This window comes from Alligator mississippiensis, chromosome 4, assembly GCF_030867095.1.
Source record: "Alligator mississippiensis isolate rAllMis1 chromosome 4, rAllMis1, whole genome shotgun sequence".
Classification (NCBI taxonomy): domain Eukaryota; kingdom Metazoa; phylum Chordata; order Crocodylia; family Alligatoridae; genus Alligator; species Alligator mississippiensis.
The window spans coordinates 88,407,520-88,426,146 of NC_081827.1; the positions used below are offsets into that span (position 1 = coordinate 88,407,520).

Genomic DNA, 18,627 nt, shown 5'->3' on the forward strand with positions numbered 1-18,627 from the left:
GCTCTCTGCTAGCTTGTGGCCATTATTACTTGTAACCCCCGGGGGCGCCTTGGTGAATAAAACCTCACCAATTCCCTTCTATGCCCCCGTGATGAACTTATAGGCAGCCACAAGGTCGCCTCTCAACCTTCTCTTGCGGAGGCTGAAGAGGTCCAGGTTCTCTAGTCTCTCCTCACAGGGCTTGGCCTGCAAGCCCTTAGTCATACGAGTGGCCCTTCTCTGGACCCTCTCCAGGTTATCCGCATCCCTCTTGAAGTGCGGTGCCTGGAATTGCACGCAGTACTCCAACTGCAGTCTGACCAGCGCCTGATACAGGGGAAGTATCACCTCCTTGGATCTATTCGTCATGCATCTGCTGATGCACGATAAAGTACCATTAGCTTTTCTGATGGCTTCGTCACACTGCCGGCTCATGTTCATCTAGGAGTCCACTAGGACTCCAAGATCCCTTTCCACTTCTGTGCCACCCAGCAGGTCATTTCCTAGGCAGTAGGTATGCTGGACATTTTTCCTCCCTAGGTGCAGCAATTTGCATTTCTCCTTGTTGAATTGTATTCTGTTGTTTTCTGCCCACTTGTCCAACCTGTCCAGGTCTGCTTGCAGCTGTTCCCTGCCCTCCGGCTTGTCCACTTCTCCTCACAGTTTTGTGTCATCTGCAAACTTGGACAGAGTACACTTCACTCCCTCGTCCAAGTTGCTGATGAAGATATTGAAGAGTATCGGTCCAAGGACCAAGCCCTGCGGGGACCCCAGTGCCCACACCCTTCCAGGTCGAAGCCAACTCATCCACCACGACTCTCTGGGTGCGACCCTCTAGCCAATTCGCCACCCACCGGACTGTGCAGTCATCCAAGTCACAGCCTCTTAACTTGTTCACCAGTATGGGGTGGGATACCGTATCGAAGGCCTTCCTGAAGTCTAAGTATACGACATCCACCCCTACTCCTGCGTCCAGGTGTTTTGTAACCTGGTCATAAAAAGAGACTAGATTAGTCAGGCATGATCTGCCTGCTACAAACCCGTGCTGGTTTTCCCTCAGCATAATTTGTCCTGCCGGGCTCTCGCAAATGTGAGCCTTGATAATTTTTTCAAAGACTTTGCCAAGGATGGAGATGAGACTGACTGGCCTATAGTTGCCCGGGTCCTCCTTCCTCCCCTTCTTGAAAATGGGGACCACATTGGCCCTTTTCCAGTCCTCCGGGACTTGGCCCGTGCGCCACGAGTGTTCAAACGTTCCCGCCAGTGGCTGTGCAATGATGTCGGCCAGTGCCTTCAGCACCCTCGGATGGAGCTCATCCGGGCCTGCCCACTTAAAGGCATCCAGTTCCTCCAAGTGACTCTGCACCATCTCAGGGTTTATGCGTGGTAGTCTGGCGCCTTGCTGCTGCCTCTCTACAACCCCAGTGAGAGACTTGTCGTGCCCCTGTCTTAGGAACACTGAGGCAAAGAACTCATTGAGGAGTTCAGCCTTGTCCCCCCTGTCTGTCACCAATTGTTTCTGCCCATTTAGTAGGGGTCCTATTCCTCCCTGGGCCTTCCTTTTACTCCCTATATATCTAAAAAACAATTTCTTGTTATCCTTTACTTGGGATACCATCCTCAGCTCCATGGTAGCTTTGGCCCATCTAACTGCCTCCCTACAAGCACGAGCAGAGGAGGTATATTCGTCTTTGGTGATCTCTCCCTGTTTCCACTTTTTATGTGCACCCCTTTTGGCCTGTAGGCTGCCCTGGATTTCTCTGGTCAGCCAAGGAAGCCTCCTGGCCCCCTTCCCTCTTTTTCCTTGCATCGGGATCATTTCCCTTCGTGCCCGAAGGATCATTTCCTTAAGGCACAGCCACCCTTCCTGGGCTCCTATCACTTCAAAACTCCTACTCTGCAGTGCATCCTTGACTAATCGCCTGAGTTCATTGAAATCAGCTTTCCTAAAGTCTAGCACTTTCACCCTACTAGTTACCTTACCCACTCGACGTCTTATGAAGAATTCTATTATTAGGTGATCACTGTCCCCCAGATGGCCACCGATCTGTAGGTCCCCTACCATATCATCACCCATTGCCAATACCAGATCCAGTAAGGCATTGAGGCATTCCTCAATCATTTATTGAGGCTATGGCATTATGCTTCACATAGTAGCATTAGGATAAAGTAGTGCTTTGAGATTGCTGTGATAGAACTTGTGTGTCCCAAAGATCATATGAACTGTCACTGTGTTGACCCCCTTTGTGTGTGCGCTGTAGTTGGCCTTGTTACTGCAACCAAAGTAGCCAGCACCCAGTCAGGAAGTTATCAGCAGGGATTCTGGTTTTCTCTGATTAAAAAAAAAATCCCAATTTTCAGATTTAAAAAAGTAACCCCACATCCACATTTTTTCATGATTAAAATGAAACACTTTATATATAAATATAAAATAATAGCAGTATTTCATTTTAATCACAGGAAAATGTGGATTTTGGGTTACTTTTTAAAATCTGAAAATTGTAGATTTTCTTTATCAGAGAAAACCAGGATCCCTGGTTATCAGCAGCCCTATCTTGCTATTGGTCTTAAAAACGGGATTCAAACCTTATTACAAGGCAGAATAGAAAACAAAGGGGGGCATTTGTGTTTGCCACTGTATGTAGGTTAATAATACTGTATGAAGTGTGTCAGGGAATTTTTCAGTAAGTTTTCCTCTTTCCCTATTTTGTGAGGATTTTTTCTTGGCAAGGAGAGGAGGGCGGGGGCGGGGAGAGACAGAGTTGTTTGTCTAGTTTTCCAAGTGACAACCAAAACTGTAATCTTAAATTCAGGCTATGGTTACACTACAGGGACTGAGCCTGAGGCTGCTTTACCTACACCAACAGCTGCTGACATTGCTGAGCCCTCTGGTGTGGATGTATCTTTGAAAGCAGGAGTTTTTTGGCTACCACAGCCCTGCAAAAAGAACAAGCTTCTTGCTGGGAGAGTTGCACCCAACAACAGAGGCTTTGCTGCAGAACTATGTTGTCTATGGGATGTGATCTTTTCTTACCTCTACCTGACAGCTTTGCCAACAGAACTTTGCAGTGTAGACAAGGGTTAAAACTAAATCAACACCAAGTCATCAGCAAGGAGGAAAAACTGCAGATCCACTTGTAACACCACTAGACCTGTGCTCTAGCCTAGAAATCTTAATAACTTCTCTCCTGCTCCAAACCCCAAATAAGAAGTGACATATTGCAGATCTATCAGATATCATTAAAAAGGGTACAAACAGTACCTTAGAAAAAATGTTTGATGTTTTCTTGATGCATCATAAAATGCAGGAACAGCCACAAGCCATTCCTTCCACGAACGGTTCACTTTTAAGTTTTACTACAATTTTCCCTGTTGACAAAACAAAGATACATAACTAGTGACACATCAGGGCAGCTCACAGTGATGTTTTCAGTTTCCTTTTTAGTTGCGATCATCCCATTTGTCAGTTTTAGGTGTTTACCGCAAAGACATTTTGAGTTTCTAAGTATAGATCCCCTGGGGTGCATTTGCCCTCCCCCTCATCTCAAGAAATCTCGTCCTTTTCACATAATAGTAGAATGACTTTCTTTTGCTTTTCAGGTTGCAATTCATTCCGTTGTTGAAAAACTCTTCAGAAGCATCTGGAGCTTACCTAACAATAAAGCCCCTGTTGCTATCAAATACTTTTTTGACTTCTTGGATGCTCAGGCTGAAAGTAAAAAGATCACAGATCCTGATGTGGTTCATATATGGAAAACCAACAGGTACATATTTTGTGTGTGTGTGTGTGCGTGTGTGTGTGCACGCGCGCATGGCCCACACATACTTTCTCAGTGTGTATTTGAGAAACTACAGTGGGATGCTTTTAACCGTGAGCATGAGAGCTGTTACAATAACAACTGCCAAGCTTTATTACATAATCTGGGTGTTACATGGTGACCATATAGTGATGACTCAAAAGGAAGCAATGTTGCTATTAAGTGAGATTTTTCATAAAGCTCAGAAACTTTAAATTGCTCACTAACTTATCTTGAATCCATGTAGTCCAGGGGTTTTCAGCCTTCTTTAGTAACTGTACCCCTGGCGGTTGGCCAGACTGGGTGGCGCAGCTGGATGCAGAGCAGTGACAGCGCAGGGTAGTGGATGGTGTTGACAGCAGTGCAGAGGGCTGCTGCTGCCCTCACCCCACCCCTGCTCCTGGCTGGGAGGGCGGTGGTGCGGGCTGGCGGGCAGTGGCGCTCCATCCCCACTCACCCACGTGTACCCCCTAGGGCCTTGCCAAGTACCCCCAGGGGAACAGGTACCCCAGTTGACAACCCCTGATGTAGTCAAACCATGCCAATAGGGTAACTGTAATACAGCAACTAGAGGGGTATTATGGTATAAAACATCATAGCTTCTGGAATAAATTGTAGTGGGCTTGGCTGTTTTTTTGCTAGCTTTGTAACACTCACTGTTATTCTTCCTTGCAATGAATAAGCACGTCAGGCTTGTGCCTATTTGGATAGTATGCTAGAGGCCAAATATTGTCTTGTCATCTGATTGGAGCTGTTGAATTAAAACTGCTTCTTTCTCTGACCAGTCTTCCTCTTCGCTTCTGGGTGAATATATTGAAGAACCCCCAGTTTGTCTTTGATATTAAGAAGACTCCACATATAGATGGTTGTTTATCAGTAATTGCACAAGCTTTCATGGATGCCTTTTCTTTAACAGAACATCAGCTGGGAAAGGTAATGCTTGGCCTTCTCGGTTTCCTGAGCAAAAAATATTTTTAACCGTGCAATATTTTAGGGGTAAAACCCCAAATAGGGGTGCACTGACAGGTTTTTGGAGCTGATACCAATAGCCGATATTTAAAGAGGCATATAGGCAGATACCGATCTGATTTCCGATACAGCTGCCTCCAGCTGGTAAGTCTGGTGTGGTGAAAGGGTGTGCGGGGGGGGGGGGGGCAGATCAATGCCTCCCACAGTGAGTTAGGGGGCAGGTGCTGCCCAGGCAGAGTGGGGAGGGGGCAGAGCCACGGCTCATGGTTGGGGGGGAGGTAGCTTCTGCCGCTGCTTGCAACCTGCGATGGGACCGGGGGGCGCAGGTCATGTGCCCCTTGGATCAGCGTAGGGCAGAGTGTGGCTGTGCGGGGCTCTTCTCAGCAGGGGCTGGGCTCGGAGCAGGCACCGGCGGCACTGGGAGGTTGCTGCATCCACCCTAAATTTAGCTGCTGCTCCTCTCCAGGCACCGCCACTGCCAGCCGCAGGCCTGGCTCAACGCCCCACCTCTGCCCAAACACGGGGTACGTGTCTGATATTAGACCAATGTATCAGTGCACCTCTAACCCCAAATACTGAAGTCAATGAAAGGCAGAACTCCTATTTTCTTAAAAAAGGCCAGAATTCCATTGCCTCTCATGCAAAAATATGGAATTGAATAATCCTGATGGATAAAGCAATGAAGGATTTCACAAGGAAATGTCATATGTATTCTCAGTTTGATTGGAAAGTCAGATCTTTCTGTAAAATGTTAGTGTAGTATTCAGCTAAGATTGCTGCATAGCTGGCAAAGTGCCTAATGGTGGAGATGTTATGCTGTTCTCTTTGCAGTGTATTGGCTGCTTACTTGAATATATCATAACCTCTTTGATTTGAGGTCTCAGTCTGTAAAACTTGAGAAGACATGCACTATCATGAAATTTCTAGAACATCTTGAATTATCTGTTAGAAATGCTTTAAAAATAGTGTGTGTGGGGGGGGGGGGAGGGGATGCAGGGGGATCTGCCAATACTTCCCCTTCTTCCGCCCCCAGATTGGAAGTATATAAGGCTAAAAAAATATTAACTAAACATTTTTGAGCTTAAAAGCATGTTTCATATAAAAAACAAGTAATTTCTTATTTCATCTGAACTGCTTTGGCCATCCATAAAAGTTTAATTAAAAAAAAAAGAAAATATGCTTCTGTTTGTTTATAGGACTTGAGATGTCTTGAACTAAAACTAAATACACTACTGGTTTGATGAAAACACCAAACCACTGAACATTTGAGACTTTGCTTTGTTACATTTATGCTCACTGTTCTATGGACCATTTCCCTTATAAACCTACTGATACAATGGCTTGTATTGGTTACATGCATTAAGAATGCAGTTATAGAATTGAAAACGCCATAAAATATTTGCATTATTTTTTAGTTATAAATTTAAACATTCCTCAGTTGCTTGGAAAAAAGCATATTTTTCATATTTAAAAGCTGATGATGATATTTTAATTAAAAGTGCACACAATATTTAAAATAGTCATTACTGAAAACTCATAACACTATCCTATTCCTGATGGATGGAAGTCCATTGTCAGGCAGGGTTTATAAAGTTCTTCCAGCAGGTATCTAGGGAAGCCTGAACAGCCATTTCCCATATTCTGTATATAATTTCAGCTTTCAGAAGCTTTAAATTGCCTGAAAAATAAGTACAGTTTACTGAAGGGGCAGATATTTTAATTAATACTCCTGAGACCAGTAGAAATAATTATACACTAGCTGTCATGCAATACAATGCTTTATGTTGCCAAAGCTCAGCATTTATTCTATGTCTTGCATTTCAGAAATAATCTTGGCTCTTAGCATGTAAGCACTGCAAACCAAATGAATCAGACAAAAAGGAAAATGCAGCAAACACACTATTCAACTGTGTGGAGGTGGGCTCAAAGGCAAATGTGTGCTGTTAAATTTGACTGTGCTTCAAATTATGTTTTTCTTTTAAAGGAAGCACCAACAAATAAACTTCTCTATGCCAAGGATATTCCACTTTACAAGGAGGAGGTGAAAGCTTACTATAAAGCAATCAGGGATTTGCCTCCATTGTCCTCTTCAGAAGTAGAAGACTTTTTAATTCAGGAATCTAAGGTATTGTTAAGTAGACACTTTACCAATATGTTGTGCTTAAAGGAGAAGCGTCTCACCAGCTTTTACTTCTGTTGCAGAAACATGAAAATGAATTCAATGAGGAAGTGGCCTTGACTGCAATCTACAGATACATAAAAACTTACCATGAGGAAGTAAGAATACATGTTGTTTCATCTTATTCCATTTTAGTGTTGATTGGTGTTTTCAGGCTTGTGAAGTCTTACATCCAAGTTAAGCGAGGTATAGCCCGGGCAATACCTGTCAGACCTTCTAGCACGGGGGTTAACAACCTGGCCTGCAGACATAGGGCTTCAGTGGCACGCACTTCTGTTTTTCATTTTGCTGCAGCAGCCAGGTACTAGTGCCTGTCTTCCTCTGACCCGCACTGGGTCATTCCAGCCTGCAACCTGAAAAGGTTGGTGACCACACTTCTGGCACATCAAAGATGGGTGTTAATGATTCAGCAGGTGTCAGTCCTTGAATCTGCACAGAATGAATGCCTAGCAAGAGTAACTTGCCCAGATAAACTGTACAACTCAATTCAAAACACATCTTGTCTCCTGCCATCATTTTTTTTCACACAAGTGTATTTAAATTCTTCCTGAAACTCCAGTAAGACCATGTGTTCTACAGCATCTTAGGGTTTGCGTTTCACTTAGAGATTCAGGATTCATTCTGCCAGATCAGAGTTGTCCAACTAGCAGCTTGCAAACCACATGTGGCCCTTAAGGGGTTAAGCTGCAACTCATGTGCTCCAGTCTGAGGACTGCTCTCCCCATTTCTTTCCTGTGGATGCTGACAGGGTGTCCAGGCTCCCCTTCTCTCTTTCAGCTCCCCCTGCCTTCCCCCACCCCTAGAGGAAGGCTCAGGGCAGCATGGAAGCACTGTTTTGGTGCAGTGAAGGCTAGGGCGTTGCAGCCTGGGAGGATGCAGCCCCTGCCCACTCTGACGTTGGACAGTCCTGTACCTGATAATGTAAGATTGGACTCTGTCATTGATGCTATAGCTATTACTTTATTAAAGCCAACTGCACAGAGTAAATTCCTTACCAGGGTATTACAGCAAATGTTCTGCTCCTGGCCACGACTAGTCTTTTGCTGTCCTAGCACACAATGCCTGCCCTTTTTCTGATGAAGGCAGTTTCCCAAGTTGCTAGTCCTCCCCCATGCCAGCTGTAGCTATCAGAAGTACTTCCTCATCCCGCAGATTTAAGCTACAGACCACTTTTAGATTGTGGCAAGTCAGCTTCTTCCTAGGAAAATCCCTACCCACCGTTGTGATTGAGGCCCCCCTGGTTCTTCTGTGAAGCCCCGTGTGCTACTTCCAGGACACAGTACACCTGGTTACCAATAGTTTACAGAGAAGGGCAGAAGGGAGCCATTTGAAATGAAGCTGTCTACCACGCAAAATGATGGCACCAGGCTGGCCTCATGTTTAGTAAATGAGCTTTGTGGGTTGTTTTTTTAATTGGAATTGCTATTTTCAGTAGAAGTGTTGTAGGTGTTATAGATCCTGAGATTATAATGACTTGTAAAGAGAGGTACTAAATTAGTATGTTAATGTTAGAAGAAAATGTTATATATAGGCACAAGTTCAGACAGACCTTACCACTAAGCTGTTCTGAAGATGTGACTTAAAAAAAATGAAACAAGTACCAACCACTAAATCTCTTCTTTCTTCCCCTTCCTCTTCCCCTTCCATCACAACTGTAAACAGATCCTGACTAGGCTTGAGAGAGACGGGGGACAAGAGGAAGCCCTGAAGCAGTTTCTGCAAGTAAAAGCCTTATTTGATGAGAAGAAAAAATGCACGTGGATGAGACCAGAGCACTGCTGAGATGTGGCAAATTGCTAAAATAGAGCTAGTGGTACCATAGTCAGGTTGGGAGGCTGTATGTATAGTGAGCTATTGTTCACCACCTTGACCATTTAAACTGTTGCTTAAGTGTAAGACGTCAGAGAGGAAGGTCTGTTGAGCTAGATTGTCAAATATCGGCAGATGCAAACATGTGCGAATGTAACGCCTATGCATGCAGCCTCCTTGGCATACACACACTTGTGTGCCCATTCACCCGGGCTTGAATAGCTGGCTGAAGAAAGACTTAAAAAACCTTAAGGCAAACCTGCAGAAACCACTTGTGAGAATGGCTTTTGTAGGCCTGCCACCTGGTCAATCTGTGAGGGTAAACTATGGTCTTAATCTATGGATTAAAATCATGATTTTAATTCCAGGGCTTGTCCTTTCCTTCTCCTACACACACAAATATGCATATATGTTTACACACATGAAAAATTATCACCTATGACACCTTTAATATTAGTAGAAGTGTAGGAGAAGTCTCTCCAGGGCCTAAAATGTGAGTCTCCTTTTCTTTAAAGTAAGTGGTATTTATCTCATTTTATAAATTCCAAGTAGATTATACATAGAATGAAAGACCTCCTCAATTGGCTGTTTTAAGGACATCTCACCTTTCATCGGCCATTGTTGATGACCTCTTACTACTACCATTTTTTTCATCTAGTTGTAAATGTACCAACCTATTCTTGAGGAGCTGAATGTTTGATACTGTGGAAATAAACACATTGCATCGCATCGTCATTATTTCAGGGACCAAATCAAACAGTGTTAAATCTATCTCCCAAGATAGAAAAAAAGTTAGTTTAGTCCACGCCATTTTCATTAAGTAGTTCACAAGTTTCTCAACTGTATAAAGCTAGCAGTTTTCCTGATACCATGAATGAAGTGTTCTGTTTGTAAACTAAATGTTATTTTTAGAATTAGAGGCTGGAAAAGGGGGGGGGGGGGGGGGGTGATAAAAGTCTAGCATAATTTTTATATTGTTCGGCACAATGTACTACTATTGCTGTGTATAGCACATCTGGGATTTCCCAACAAGGTCCTTACCTGACTGCCTTATCTAACCCTTGATTTTTGTAACTAAATACCCACAGTGCTCCAGTTAGCTCCGGTGAAATGAGGGAGCACCCTACATTCCAATTAAGCCTGAGGCAGAAATCCCAAATACAGCGCAGTCCCAGTGTAGTGCATGCAGGGCGTCAGCCCTGAAATGATATGAGCGAGGTCCTGCCTACAGTACACAATGTGTCCATGTCCTCCGACTCAGCTAAAAACAAGTCGCCCAGTTAGTTGCCTGCTATCTGCAAAGGACTTGTGAACTCATGCCAAATGTTTTAAGTGAATTACAGAGCGAGTGCTATGCTGATGTTCCACTTCATCATCAGCCACTCATGGGGCAGGGGTAGAGGTGTAGGTAAGGGGGAAGAGGTGTCCTGTATCTAGTTCAAGGATGATGCTTGTGCAAAGCCCCTAAGTTTAGCTTGGAAATTCTAGGGCTCAGAGGAGGTTGTGTAGATAAGCCAACAGCTCAGTTTGAAGTCCTGGTAGGAGCAAATGCTTCACTGATGGAACAGAAGCTGCAGAGCAGACCAGAATACCAAAGCTGGTATTTTTGCAAGAAATGCTGGTGGCTGGTCAGGCATGCCACAAAGACTTGTGAAATGCTAATTACCCACTCACTGGTAGCAGCAAAGCCTCTCTGACACTTAGCTTTGATCTGTCTGACACTTGCACAAGTTCCGTCCTGTACCCATTCAAAAAAAGAGCCATTAATAATTCTCACTTTGGCTTACTAAGTGTAGATTTTAATTAATCTTCCACGTTTAAATATAAAATTCATGTCATGCGTTAGAGCAGTGTTGTAGCACTGTTGCTAGAGGAAAGTTCAGTGCCTTTAGGGGTTTCTTTCTTTACCTTCTTCAGCAAGATTCCTCATGGCAATTTTTTCTTGTGGTATTTGCCAAAGCAGTGGGCACCATTTTGAGTAGCTCTTCATCCCAAGATAATATTACTTGAAAGAAAATTGATTTAAATTGCTGTTCTAATTTTATGTGAACATAAGATAAAAATGAGCTTGTTACACAGTGTTAAAGTGACTCAATATTCAATCTAGGCTCTGGGTAGTGTTCCCTCACCACTGCATTAGCAGCTCTGTTTGGTTGTTTTAGAGATGTAATGTTCCTAATTACTCTTCTGTATTAAATTACATCTTTTTGTTGAAAAGGAAAACCCTCAGGTGTTCACTCTTTCCTATTTAGTCAGACATCTTAAAAGTTCAATTCCAGGTCAATCATTTGTACTTTTGAAGGAAATGTGATTGTTTCACGTACAGGAATACCTTAGATAGATCTCAGAGCAGGAGGAAAGAGACTGCCTTACAAGAATGCTGCAGTTGGAAGGGTAGAAAATATTCTGCAGGAAGCTCCATAAGGTGTAGAGAGGGCAAGGCCCTATCAATGCACATTTGTATATAAGCAGAGGGACCAAAAGCAATCCTAGTCTTTGTGCCACTGGCTGGTAAATAACTGATGAATCAGATTGTGAGTGTAGTTGTACCATTCATGCCCCTTCAGCAGCCTTAAATCGTGTGTTGGGATTTACCAAGCTGTGAAGTAGGTTCTCCAAGTGGTGGTGTAAAGTATAAGAGTCCTTTGGTAAACGTGTGTGAGTTTATAACACTTGGAATGCTCTCAGTATTTGCAGTCCACTGGTGGTGTTTATCTAGAGGAAATGAACTGTCAGTTCAGAGGTTTGTCTACGGCAATCTGTGAATAAAGCCATGTTATGGCAATCTAGTAAATGTAACAGCTTTGTATGTCATTGAGACCAAGGTGTACTTAACTTATTTTCAGAAGTTTACAGGCAAAATAACTATTACTTGCAAACAATATTTTTTCTAACACTAGCTTACAAAGCATTATTTTGCAGCCAAGATAATGTAGAGTTAAACCCTACTAACACGTAAAGTACTTTTTGCTGTATAGAACTTAAGCTATTCTTTAAAATGTTTTTAATTAGTGCATATCCAAGATACATTTGGTGTGTGTACGGCTTTATTTAGAATAAAAAATACACATTTGAAAGTTGGTCAACTCACCTATGTCCTTGAGTGTGTTTAACACTATCTGGGATTTTAAAAATGTGCTTGGTCGCTTAGCAGGGAAGTGGAAGGCATCTCAGAGAAACCTAATTTCTAGCATGAAATGAACATTAAACTATAATATGCTGCCAGTCAATGCTACGCTTATCTAGGTTTGCAAAACTGTCTCTAACATATAAACAGGCCTCCTCACTTTGTAAGGACGGCAGTCTCAGAATCCAGGTATGTCATTTCCATTGAGGAGAAGGTGCAAGGGGCCCCACGCTCCACAGGAGAAGAGAGGTACAGTATCTTACCTTCTCCCTGCACAATAATTTTCCTGTAATTAATTTATGTGCAAGATCTCCCACAAATCACCACCGGCTTCTGCAGTAAAATCTTTGTTATCCAGTACTTCATCAACCAGAATTCTCTAACCAGAGTTTCCAGCCAGCTGGCCAGACACGAGGGAAGCTCGCACATGACTGCTGCTGGTGCTGCTGCCCCCTTTCCCCCATCAGAAAACCCTGCCAAGTTTTTTCAGATAACCAAAGTTTTTACATTACATAACCAGCAATTCCCTTACCCTGGGAATGCCAGGTAAGAGAATTAACTGTATTTTTACCCTTACATTTGATATCCACAAAGGCCTCCGACCTGGTGCACATTTTCATTCATACTAAATTTGGGAAACCTACCTCAGATACAAATAAGGATTGGGTTAGTATTCCAGACTATTCCTCCTGAAGTTTTCAGTGACAGCTTCTACTATTTTAAACAATTACACTGCTGAAGAATACTGATGTAGCTTATATTCTGTAGAGATAGTGTGTATAATTTAAGACTTTTTTCCCAGAAAAACATTATTATTATTATTATAGTACTCAAATGTACATGATCTATGGGAAGCTGGAAATGCAGATGGTGAAGAGAAGAGTTTGGATAGATGCTACTGGAAAAGTGCCAGCTCGTGTCATTAGCCACTCAGTCTTCTGCTCACTCTGCGGTATTTATCTGAAAGGGATGCATTTTTAAACAGTATGGGATAAACTACTAAAAAAGAAAGTAATGTTCCTGTTTGGTCAACCACTGCACATGCTCATAGCTATTTTTAGAATGTGAGTGAAGAACTGTTACCACACTAGCAGGAAGATTTTTACTTACTGGTTATAAAAAATCCACTGAAGTTCACTGATGTTAGAAGGGAAAATAATACAAGAAAAAGTGGAGAGTTAAGAAAATATATTAACCCTTGAATAGATAAATACGTTAATGATAAGTAAAACAGACACACAACCCATTAGCTACAAATACAAACTTAGGATTCCTGAAAAAGGCAAATATGCATATGTCTACAATGCAGCATTTGTTAAAAACTTGATTATTGCTTCTCTCATAATTGAGTCATGAAAGAGACTTGGATTGTCATGAATAGCAAATCCACTTTTTGGCCTGCTTTCCTTATCTGCCCTTCTGCATGTGCTAGCAGCCACACATAACAACTCCAGCCTCCCTCTTCACTTGTTTCCAAGAGTTGTCTGGAAAAATTACTGGGAATAACTTGTGTTGTATTTTTTTGGTTTTCTTAAAACAGCACATTAACACGATCCAAAAAACCTTGATAAATATTCTTTAAAAGGCTTTTACAACATGATCTTTCTATATGCTTTATTTTGGTATATATAAATAATTAATTTGGAAGACAATTTTTTCTTAGTTTTTCTCTCTCAAGTTAGTGCTTGACAAACCATTATGTTCTATCAAAAATACATAGAAAACTATGCAGAATATATTTCTTCTAGTCTGATGCACATCCATATGTTTGTGGCAAAGTACTAAAAAGCACTTACAAGGAAGCAGCAATTAAATCTTGTACACTTTATTTGGAGTCCTCATTTTGTGTGTTGTCCTCTTCAACTGTCCTGTTTCTGCCAGTGTCACTGTGCAGTCCCAGCCTACCTCGCTCTCCAGATGGCCCAAGCTCTTGGAGTTGTTTTCTCTGTGTGGTTTCTAGCTCCTCCAGTCGCTTGCGAAGCAAGGAAAGCTCCCTTTGATGCTGCTCCTCCTTGAAGTTATGGACAAACCAAAAAATTAGATTTGTGCTATTTTACAATGCATACAGGGCCATTGTTGGCAACCCATGTCCTCTATAAGTAACTTTACAAGTCCAATTTTTTAACTTTCTGAAGTCCTGGAGCAATTTCATGAAACGGAAGATACTCCAGTTTTCAAGAAAGAGTTGTTCTATGTCAGTAGACTGCCCATGCTGCTCTCAATATTACCTATACATCAGTAACTTCAGATTGCAAAGATGAACTGAAGGAATCAGATTTGCAGTGAGGAGATGCATTTTTCAGTGTCTCCATATGAATCTGAAAGTTAGTTCACAGACTGGACAACACTCTTCTCTTTGTAGGTTTAAGTATCCTGTCCACTGACAATACAGGCAATTGGACAGAAATACAATGATATAAAAACATGTATACAAATATATATATATATATATTTTTTATGGACAGGATACTTAAAACGTACAAAGGAAAGAGTGTTGTATATATAAAATATCTCTTATGGTCACTATTTGTATTTCTGTCCAATTGCCTTTTTATTCCAAGATATAAAATAATAAATTTGAGTCTGTATAACATTAATTTAATACATCCTCACCTGCAGATGTGGAAAAGAGACTTCAGGCACAGGGATCAAGGTAGATGACGTTATACTGACTGGATTGAGTGACGGTATGTTAGGAACCAGAATTAAACTCCGGAATTCATTGTGTCTGCGCTGCAAATCCTTTAGCCTTTTCTGAAGACGTGTGTATTCTTCATAGGGAACGTTCTGTCTATGAAGTAAGAGATTGGACTTGATCAAAACATTGCATATTGCAACAGAAGTACATCTGTCTATCTTGCATGCTGCTAGCCAGTTTCCTGTGAGTGATGATGACTTATAAAGGAAGTGTATGTATATCCCCATGGTTCTCAATCTTTTTTAGATTCAAGTTACCCCTCCATAACTTTTGCAAGTGTAGTAGCACCCAGTTTCAAAAACTAATATATATATTACAGTGCTTACCTCCTTGCAAAGGGGCCAGGCACTGGGAGTGGGGGATTGGTCAGAGCCTGAGCCTGACCTTATCTGCTTATATTTTCACACCCTGCTTTTCTCCTCACACCTCATGGCACCCTTCAGAGAATCTGGCGTGGCACCCCTGATTGAGAATCACTGGTATATCCCATACACAACTCAAGTGTAAGACCTTTAGGGGTGTTCTTTCCAAATGTGTAGGCAAAAATAATATTCATGCCTGAGCTGAATTAACTACTGCCTTAGAAACTAGAATTAGCTCAAAAAGGAAAACAGAACAAGAGATTTTTAAGCATTTATACTTAGCAAGAAGCATTACATGGAAGACTGAATTTTTAAAATTAAAGGCAAATTAGGAAGCTCAAATACTAATTAGTGAAAGAACCAACACCTCCCTTATCTTTTTCAAATGTTTTAATCTTGTGTATTTAATAAAATGTAAAATTATTACGTCTCTTATAATATACATTTCTGCAGGGTTCTTTTTTTCTTTCTGCTCTCTTTGACATCTACAATACTGCTAGATGCAGTGTCTCTTCTGTATTAACCTTCTCACTACCATTCTTCCCTGATTAATACTTCAGCTCTTGAATCCAGCTCTCATTGCTGTCTTCAAATCTCTCTCCTCCTTCCCTACACTTGTTCAGTGATGAAATAGCACTACATAAGAAAAGGGTCACACTGTGTGCAGCCCACCATCTGTTAACTGACCAGTACATCAGAGCCCTGCTGACTTCAATAAGGCTTCACTCATGGGGAACCTTCTTCAGCAAGTACAACTTGATTGAACTCAAGTGACTAAACTGCCCATAATGTACATGCCCTTCAATATTTTGTCACTGGGTGATAGCTTTTGGGCTGTACTGCCTCTTCATTCAAAAAAATTATGACCACCAAACAAACAAACACAAAATTCCACAACCATGGTTTCCAGGATCATGTCAAACAAAGTAAGATTTTATTACCGATTTAACACCTGGTTTTCTGTTTCTAGTTCTTCTCTCTTGGCTTCCAAGAGTTCTATTTTCTCCTGCAGTCTCTTTTGTTTATTGTCAGTGAGAGCCTTTCTCTGTCAAACACAAAATTGAATACTTACAAGCTGTCAAGGACTGTCTTATTCAGATTAAGTCAAGTCTAAATTGCATCTTCCCTTATTCAAAGACTCAACTAGCTTATAAAGAGATGCAGTTTTATTTCAGAGGGCTTATTACATACATTTATTTTTCATTCTCTCTTTGATTTAGAACAGCAATGAATGAAAACAAAATGCTTAGAATCCTCAAATGTCAAGTGCAGAAGGAAACAAACCGATTAAGTTACTGAGTTTTGTAAGTCATCAGCTGGAAAACTATAACACTACTTTGCATTAAACAATGACACGATTGGATAATCTCATCAAAGTACTGCATGTTTAGAAATACGAATTGGGAACTATAGACTCTATTCCCACTCCAATGTCACCAGCAAGCGATGTAAATGCTTACTTTTAAATAAGAAAATTAGAGCACAGACTCGCAAGCTACTAGCATTGGAAGAACCCTCATGGATCACGTAGCTCAGGAATGCTCAACCTCTGGCCCCCAGGCCAAATGTGGCCTGCAGAGTCATAAGTATCTGGCCCATGAGGCCCCCCCCACAAATCAGGAAATCAAAAAATATGGCCACTCTCCCCCAGCTGCCAAATTCCCAAGCCCCAGCAACAGGTTGGGGCTAGGCCACACACCTTCCCCTAGCCCTGTGGTTGGATGGGACTGGACTATGCTCCCTTCCCCCCATAGGACCAGTTCAAGTCAAGTCCCCTTCCCCTTGTGGCGCTGGGTTGGGACTGGGGCAAGCCATGCCACCTATCCTCCCCCTCCCCTCGGCAGGGCCAGGCCATGCCCCCTTCCCCACTTCCCCAGACAAGGCCAGGTTGGAGCCAGGATGGCTCCTGCCCCACTCCATGTGGCCAGATGGGACCTGCCATGATCACTCAACACCAGATTAGGACCATCAGCCACATCCAGCCCAAAGATGGCCTAGGCACTGTCCATCCAGCCCACCAGCCAAAAAGTTTGAACACCAATGGTCTAGTTCAGTCCCCCATGTGCAGGCTTCTACATATTTCATGCATGTTTGTGGCCTATAAAAGCTGTGAACTAATTCTGAGCTTTATTATGGTCTGCCTCACTGTCTGCTCTGAGGTGTGCACATAGTCGATGCCAGCATGGAGCTGATGCTGGAGCTGTGGAGCCTGGCACAGCTGTTTGCAGCCTGCCCGCTGCTTGCTGCAGCTGCCCAGAGCCCAGGCTGGCTACAAACAGCTGTGCCAGGCTCCAGAGCCCAGTCACCAGCTCTGTGCCAGGAGTGGGGGAGAGACCGGGACTGCACTGCCTCGGGCCCCTCCCCCACTGCCCGCTCTGAGATGTGTGTGCACACGCCGGTACAGAGCTGATGCCTTGGCTCCGAAGCCCAGCGCAGCTGTTTGCAGCCTCCTGGCTGCAGCAGGCCCCAGCTCTGGGTAGCTGCTGCCAGCTGGGAGCCCGGGCTGCTCCCAGCATGCAGCTGGGACATTGCAAGCCCTGCTGGGAGCAGCCCGAGCTCCGCTGCTAGCAGCAGCTACCCTGGCCATGGCATGCTGAGCAAAATGGCCTCACGTGCCATGCTCGGCACGCGTGCTGGGAGTTGCTGACCGGTGGTTTAAAACGTGGACTTAAAACAGCCAATAGGCAGAGATTATTTATGCCAGATGTTTCATGGCATGTATACTGAGAAGAATTCTAATATAATAAAAGGCTCAGTCTGTCTTGCTGTGTGTCTGTGTGTTCATAGCACTTCTGGCCAATTGTGCATGCGCTGCTGAGAGGGCAGGCGGCAATTGGCTGCTCGGGCCCAAGTTTGCACCACTGCTGGGGAAGTTTGGCGGCAGTGAACATGCCCTGGCTGCCTGAGGAGCAGGGCTTCCCCACACCTCCCTGACTGAGGGTGAAGGCGCGGGGATCACGATGAAGCACCCCCCTCCCTACTGCCTGGCCTGGAAGCCCCCTAGAACAGCTGGCAGGGAGGGAGGGAGGGGAGTGAGGAGGCAGGTGGACGTGGGCCAGGCGGACCCTGAGTGGTGGGGGGGAGGGGAGCGGGGCTGGACCCAAAGCGGCAGGAGGGGCAGGGGGGAGTAGGGTCGGACCCAAAGCGGGGGGGGTGGGGCCAAACCAAAGCAGGGGGGGAATGGGGTTGCACCCAAAGCAGTGGGGAGAGGGAGGAGCGAGACCAGACCTAAGTTGGGGGGGGGGAGGGGGTTGGACCTGAAGCAGCAGGGCGGAGGGGGGGAGCTGGGCTGGACCCAAAGCACTGTGGGGGAGAGGGGGGAGCAGAATTGGACCTGAAGCAGAGGGGGAGGGGGAGAAAACAAGGTCAGATCCAAAGCACCAGGAGGGGGGTGGGGTAGAGCGGGGCCAGATGAGGAGCAGCCCCCTTCCCCATCATTCTTGATGGGCAATTTGCTAGTCAAGATATAAAATTCAATAATTCATCAAGAGTATCACTAATATCAAGAAGGCAGGGTAGAGCTGTACCTTAATATCAAATGCAACACATAGTTGTCCGAGTAGAAAAAATGTATCATAGAGATTTTAATAGCATCTTCTTGGTAATATTTAATAAAACATCCTTACTGATTAATTCTTGTTCCACATGCAGAACTGTTTGATCAACAAAAATGACTATTTCAGGACACATACATACTACTGGCACAT

General features: G+C 43.6%; 2 protein-coding genes across 7 annotated transcripts in view; one reads left to right on the top strand and one right to left on the bottom strand.

Annotated features, from left to right (window-relative positions):
• Positions 1–11,823, top strand: part of PLXNC1 (plexin C1) — a 134,958-nt gene extending 123,135 nt beyond the window's left edge. For all 4 annotated transcript variants that reach the window (XM_059726195.1, XM_059726196.1, XM_059726194.1 and 1 more), the window contains 5 exons: positions 3,580–3,743; positions 4,562–4,709; positions 6,730–6,870; positions 6,948–7,022; positions 8,587–11,823. In XM_059726195.1, the coding sequence (XP_059582178.1) occupies positions 3,580–3,743; positions 4,562–4,709; positions 6,730–6,870; positions 6,948–7,022; positions 8,587–8,706 (648 nt within the window). In that variant the 3' untranslated portion in view covers positions 8,707–11,823. The remainder of the gene's footprint in view (positions 1–3,579; positions 3,744–4,561; positions 4,710–6,729; positions 6,871–6,947; positions 7,023–8,586) is intronic.
• Positions 11,824–13,031: 1,208 nt separating this feature from the next.
• Positions 13,032–18,627, bottom strand: part of CEP83 (centrosomal protein 83) — a 50,707-nt gene continuing 45,111 nt past the window's right edge. For 2 of the 3 annotated variants that reach the window (XM_006267461.3, XM_019480876.2), the window contains exons 14-16: positions 15,862–15,965; positions 14,474–14,651; positions 13,032–13,871 (exon numbers count right to left, since the gene is read on the bottom strand). In XM_006267461.3, the coding sequence (XP_006267523.1) occupies positions 13,686–13,871; positions 14,474–14,651; positions 15,862–15,965 (468 nt within the window). In that variant the 3' untranslated portion in view covers positions 13,032–13,685. Of the gene's footprint in view, positions 13,872–14,473; positions 14,652–15,861; positions 15,966–18,447; positions 18,574–18,627 lie in introns of those variants that run through there. The other variant, XR_002088180.2, reaches the window with a different exon arrangement.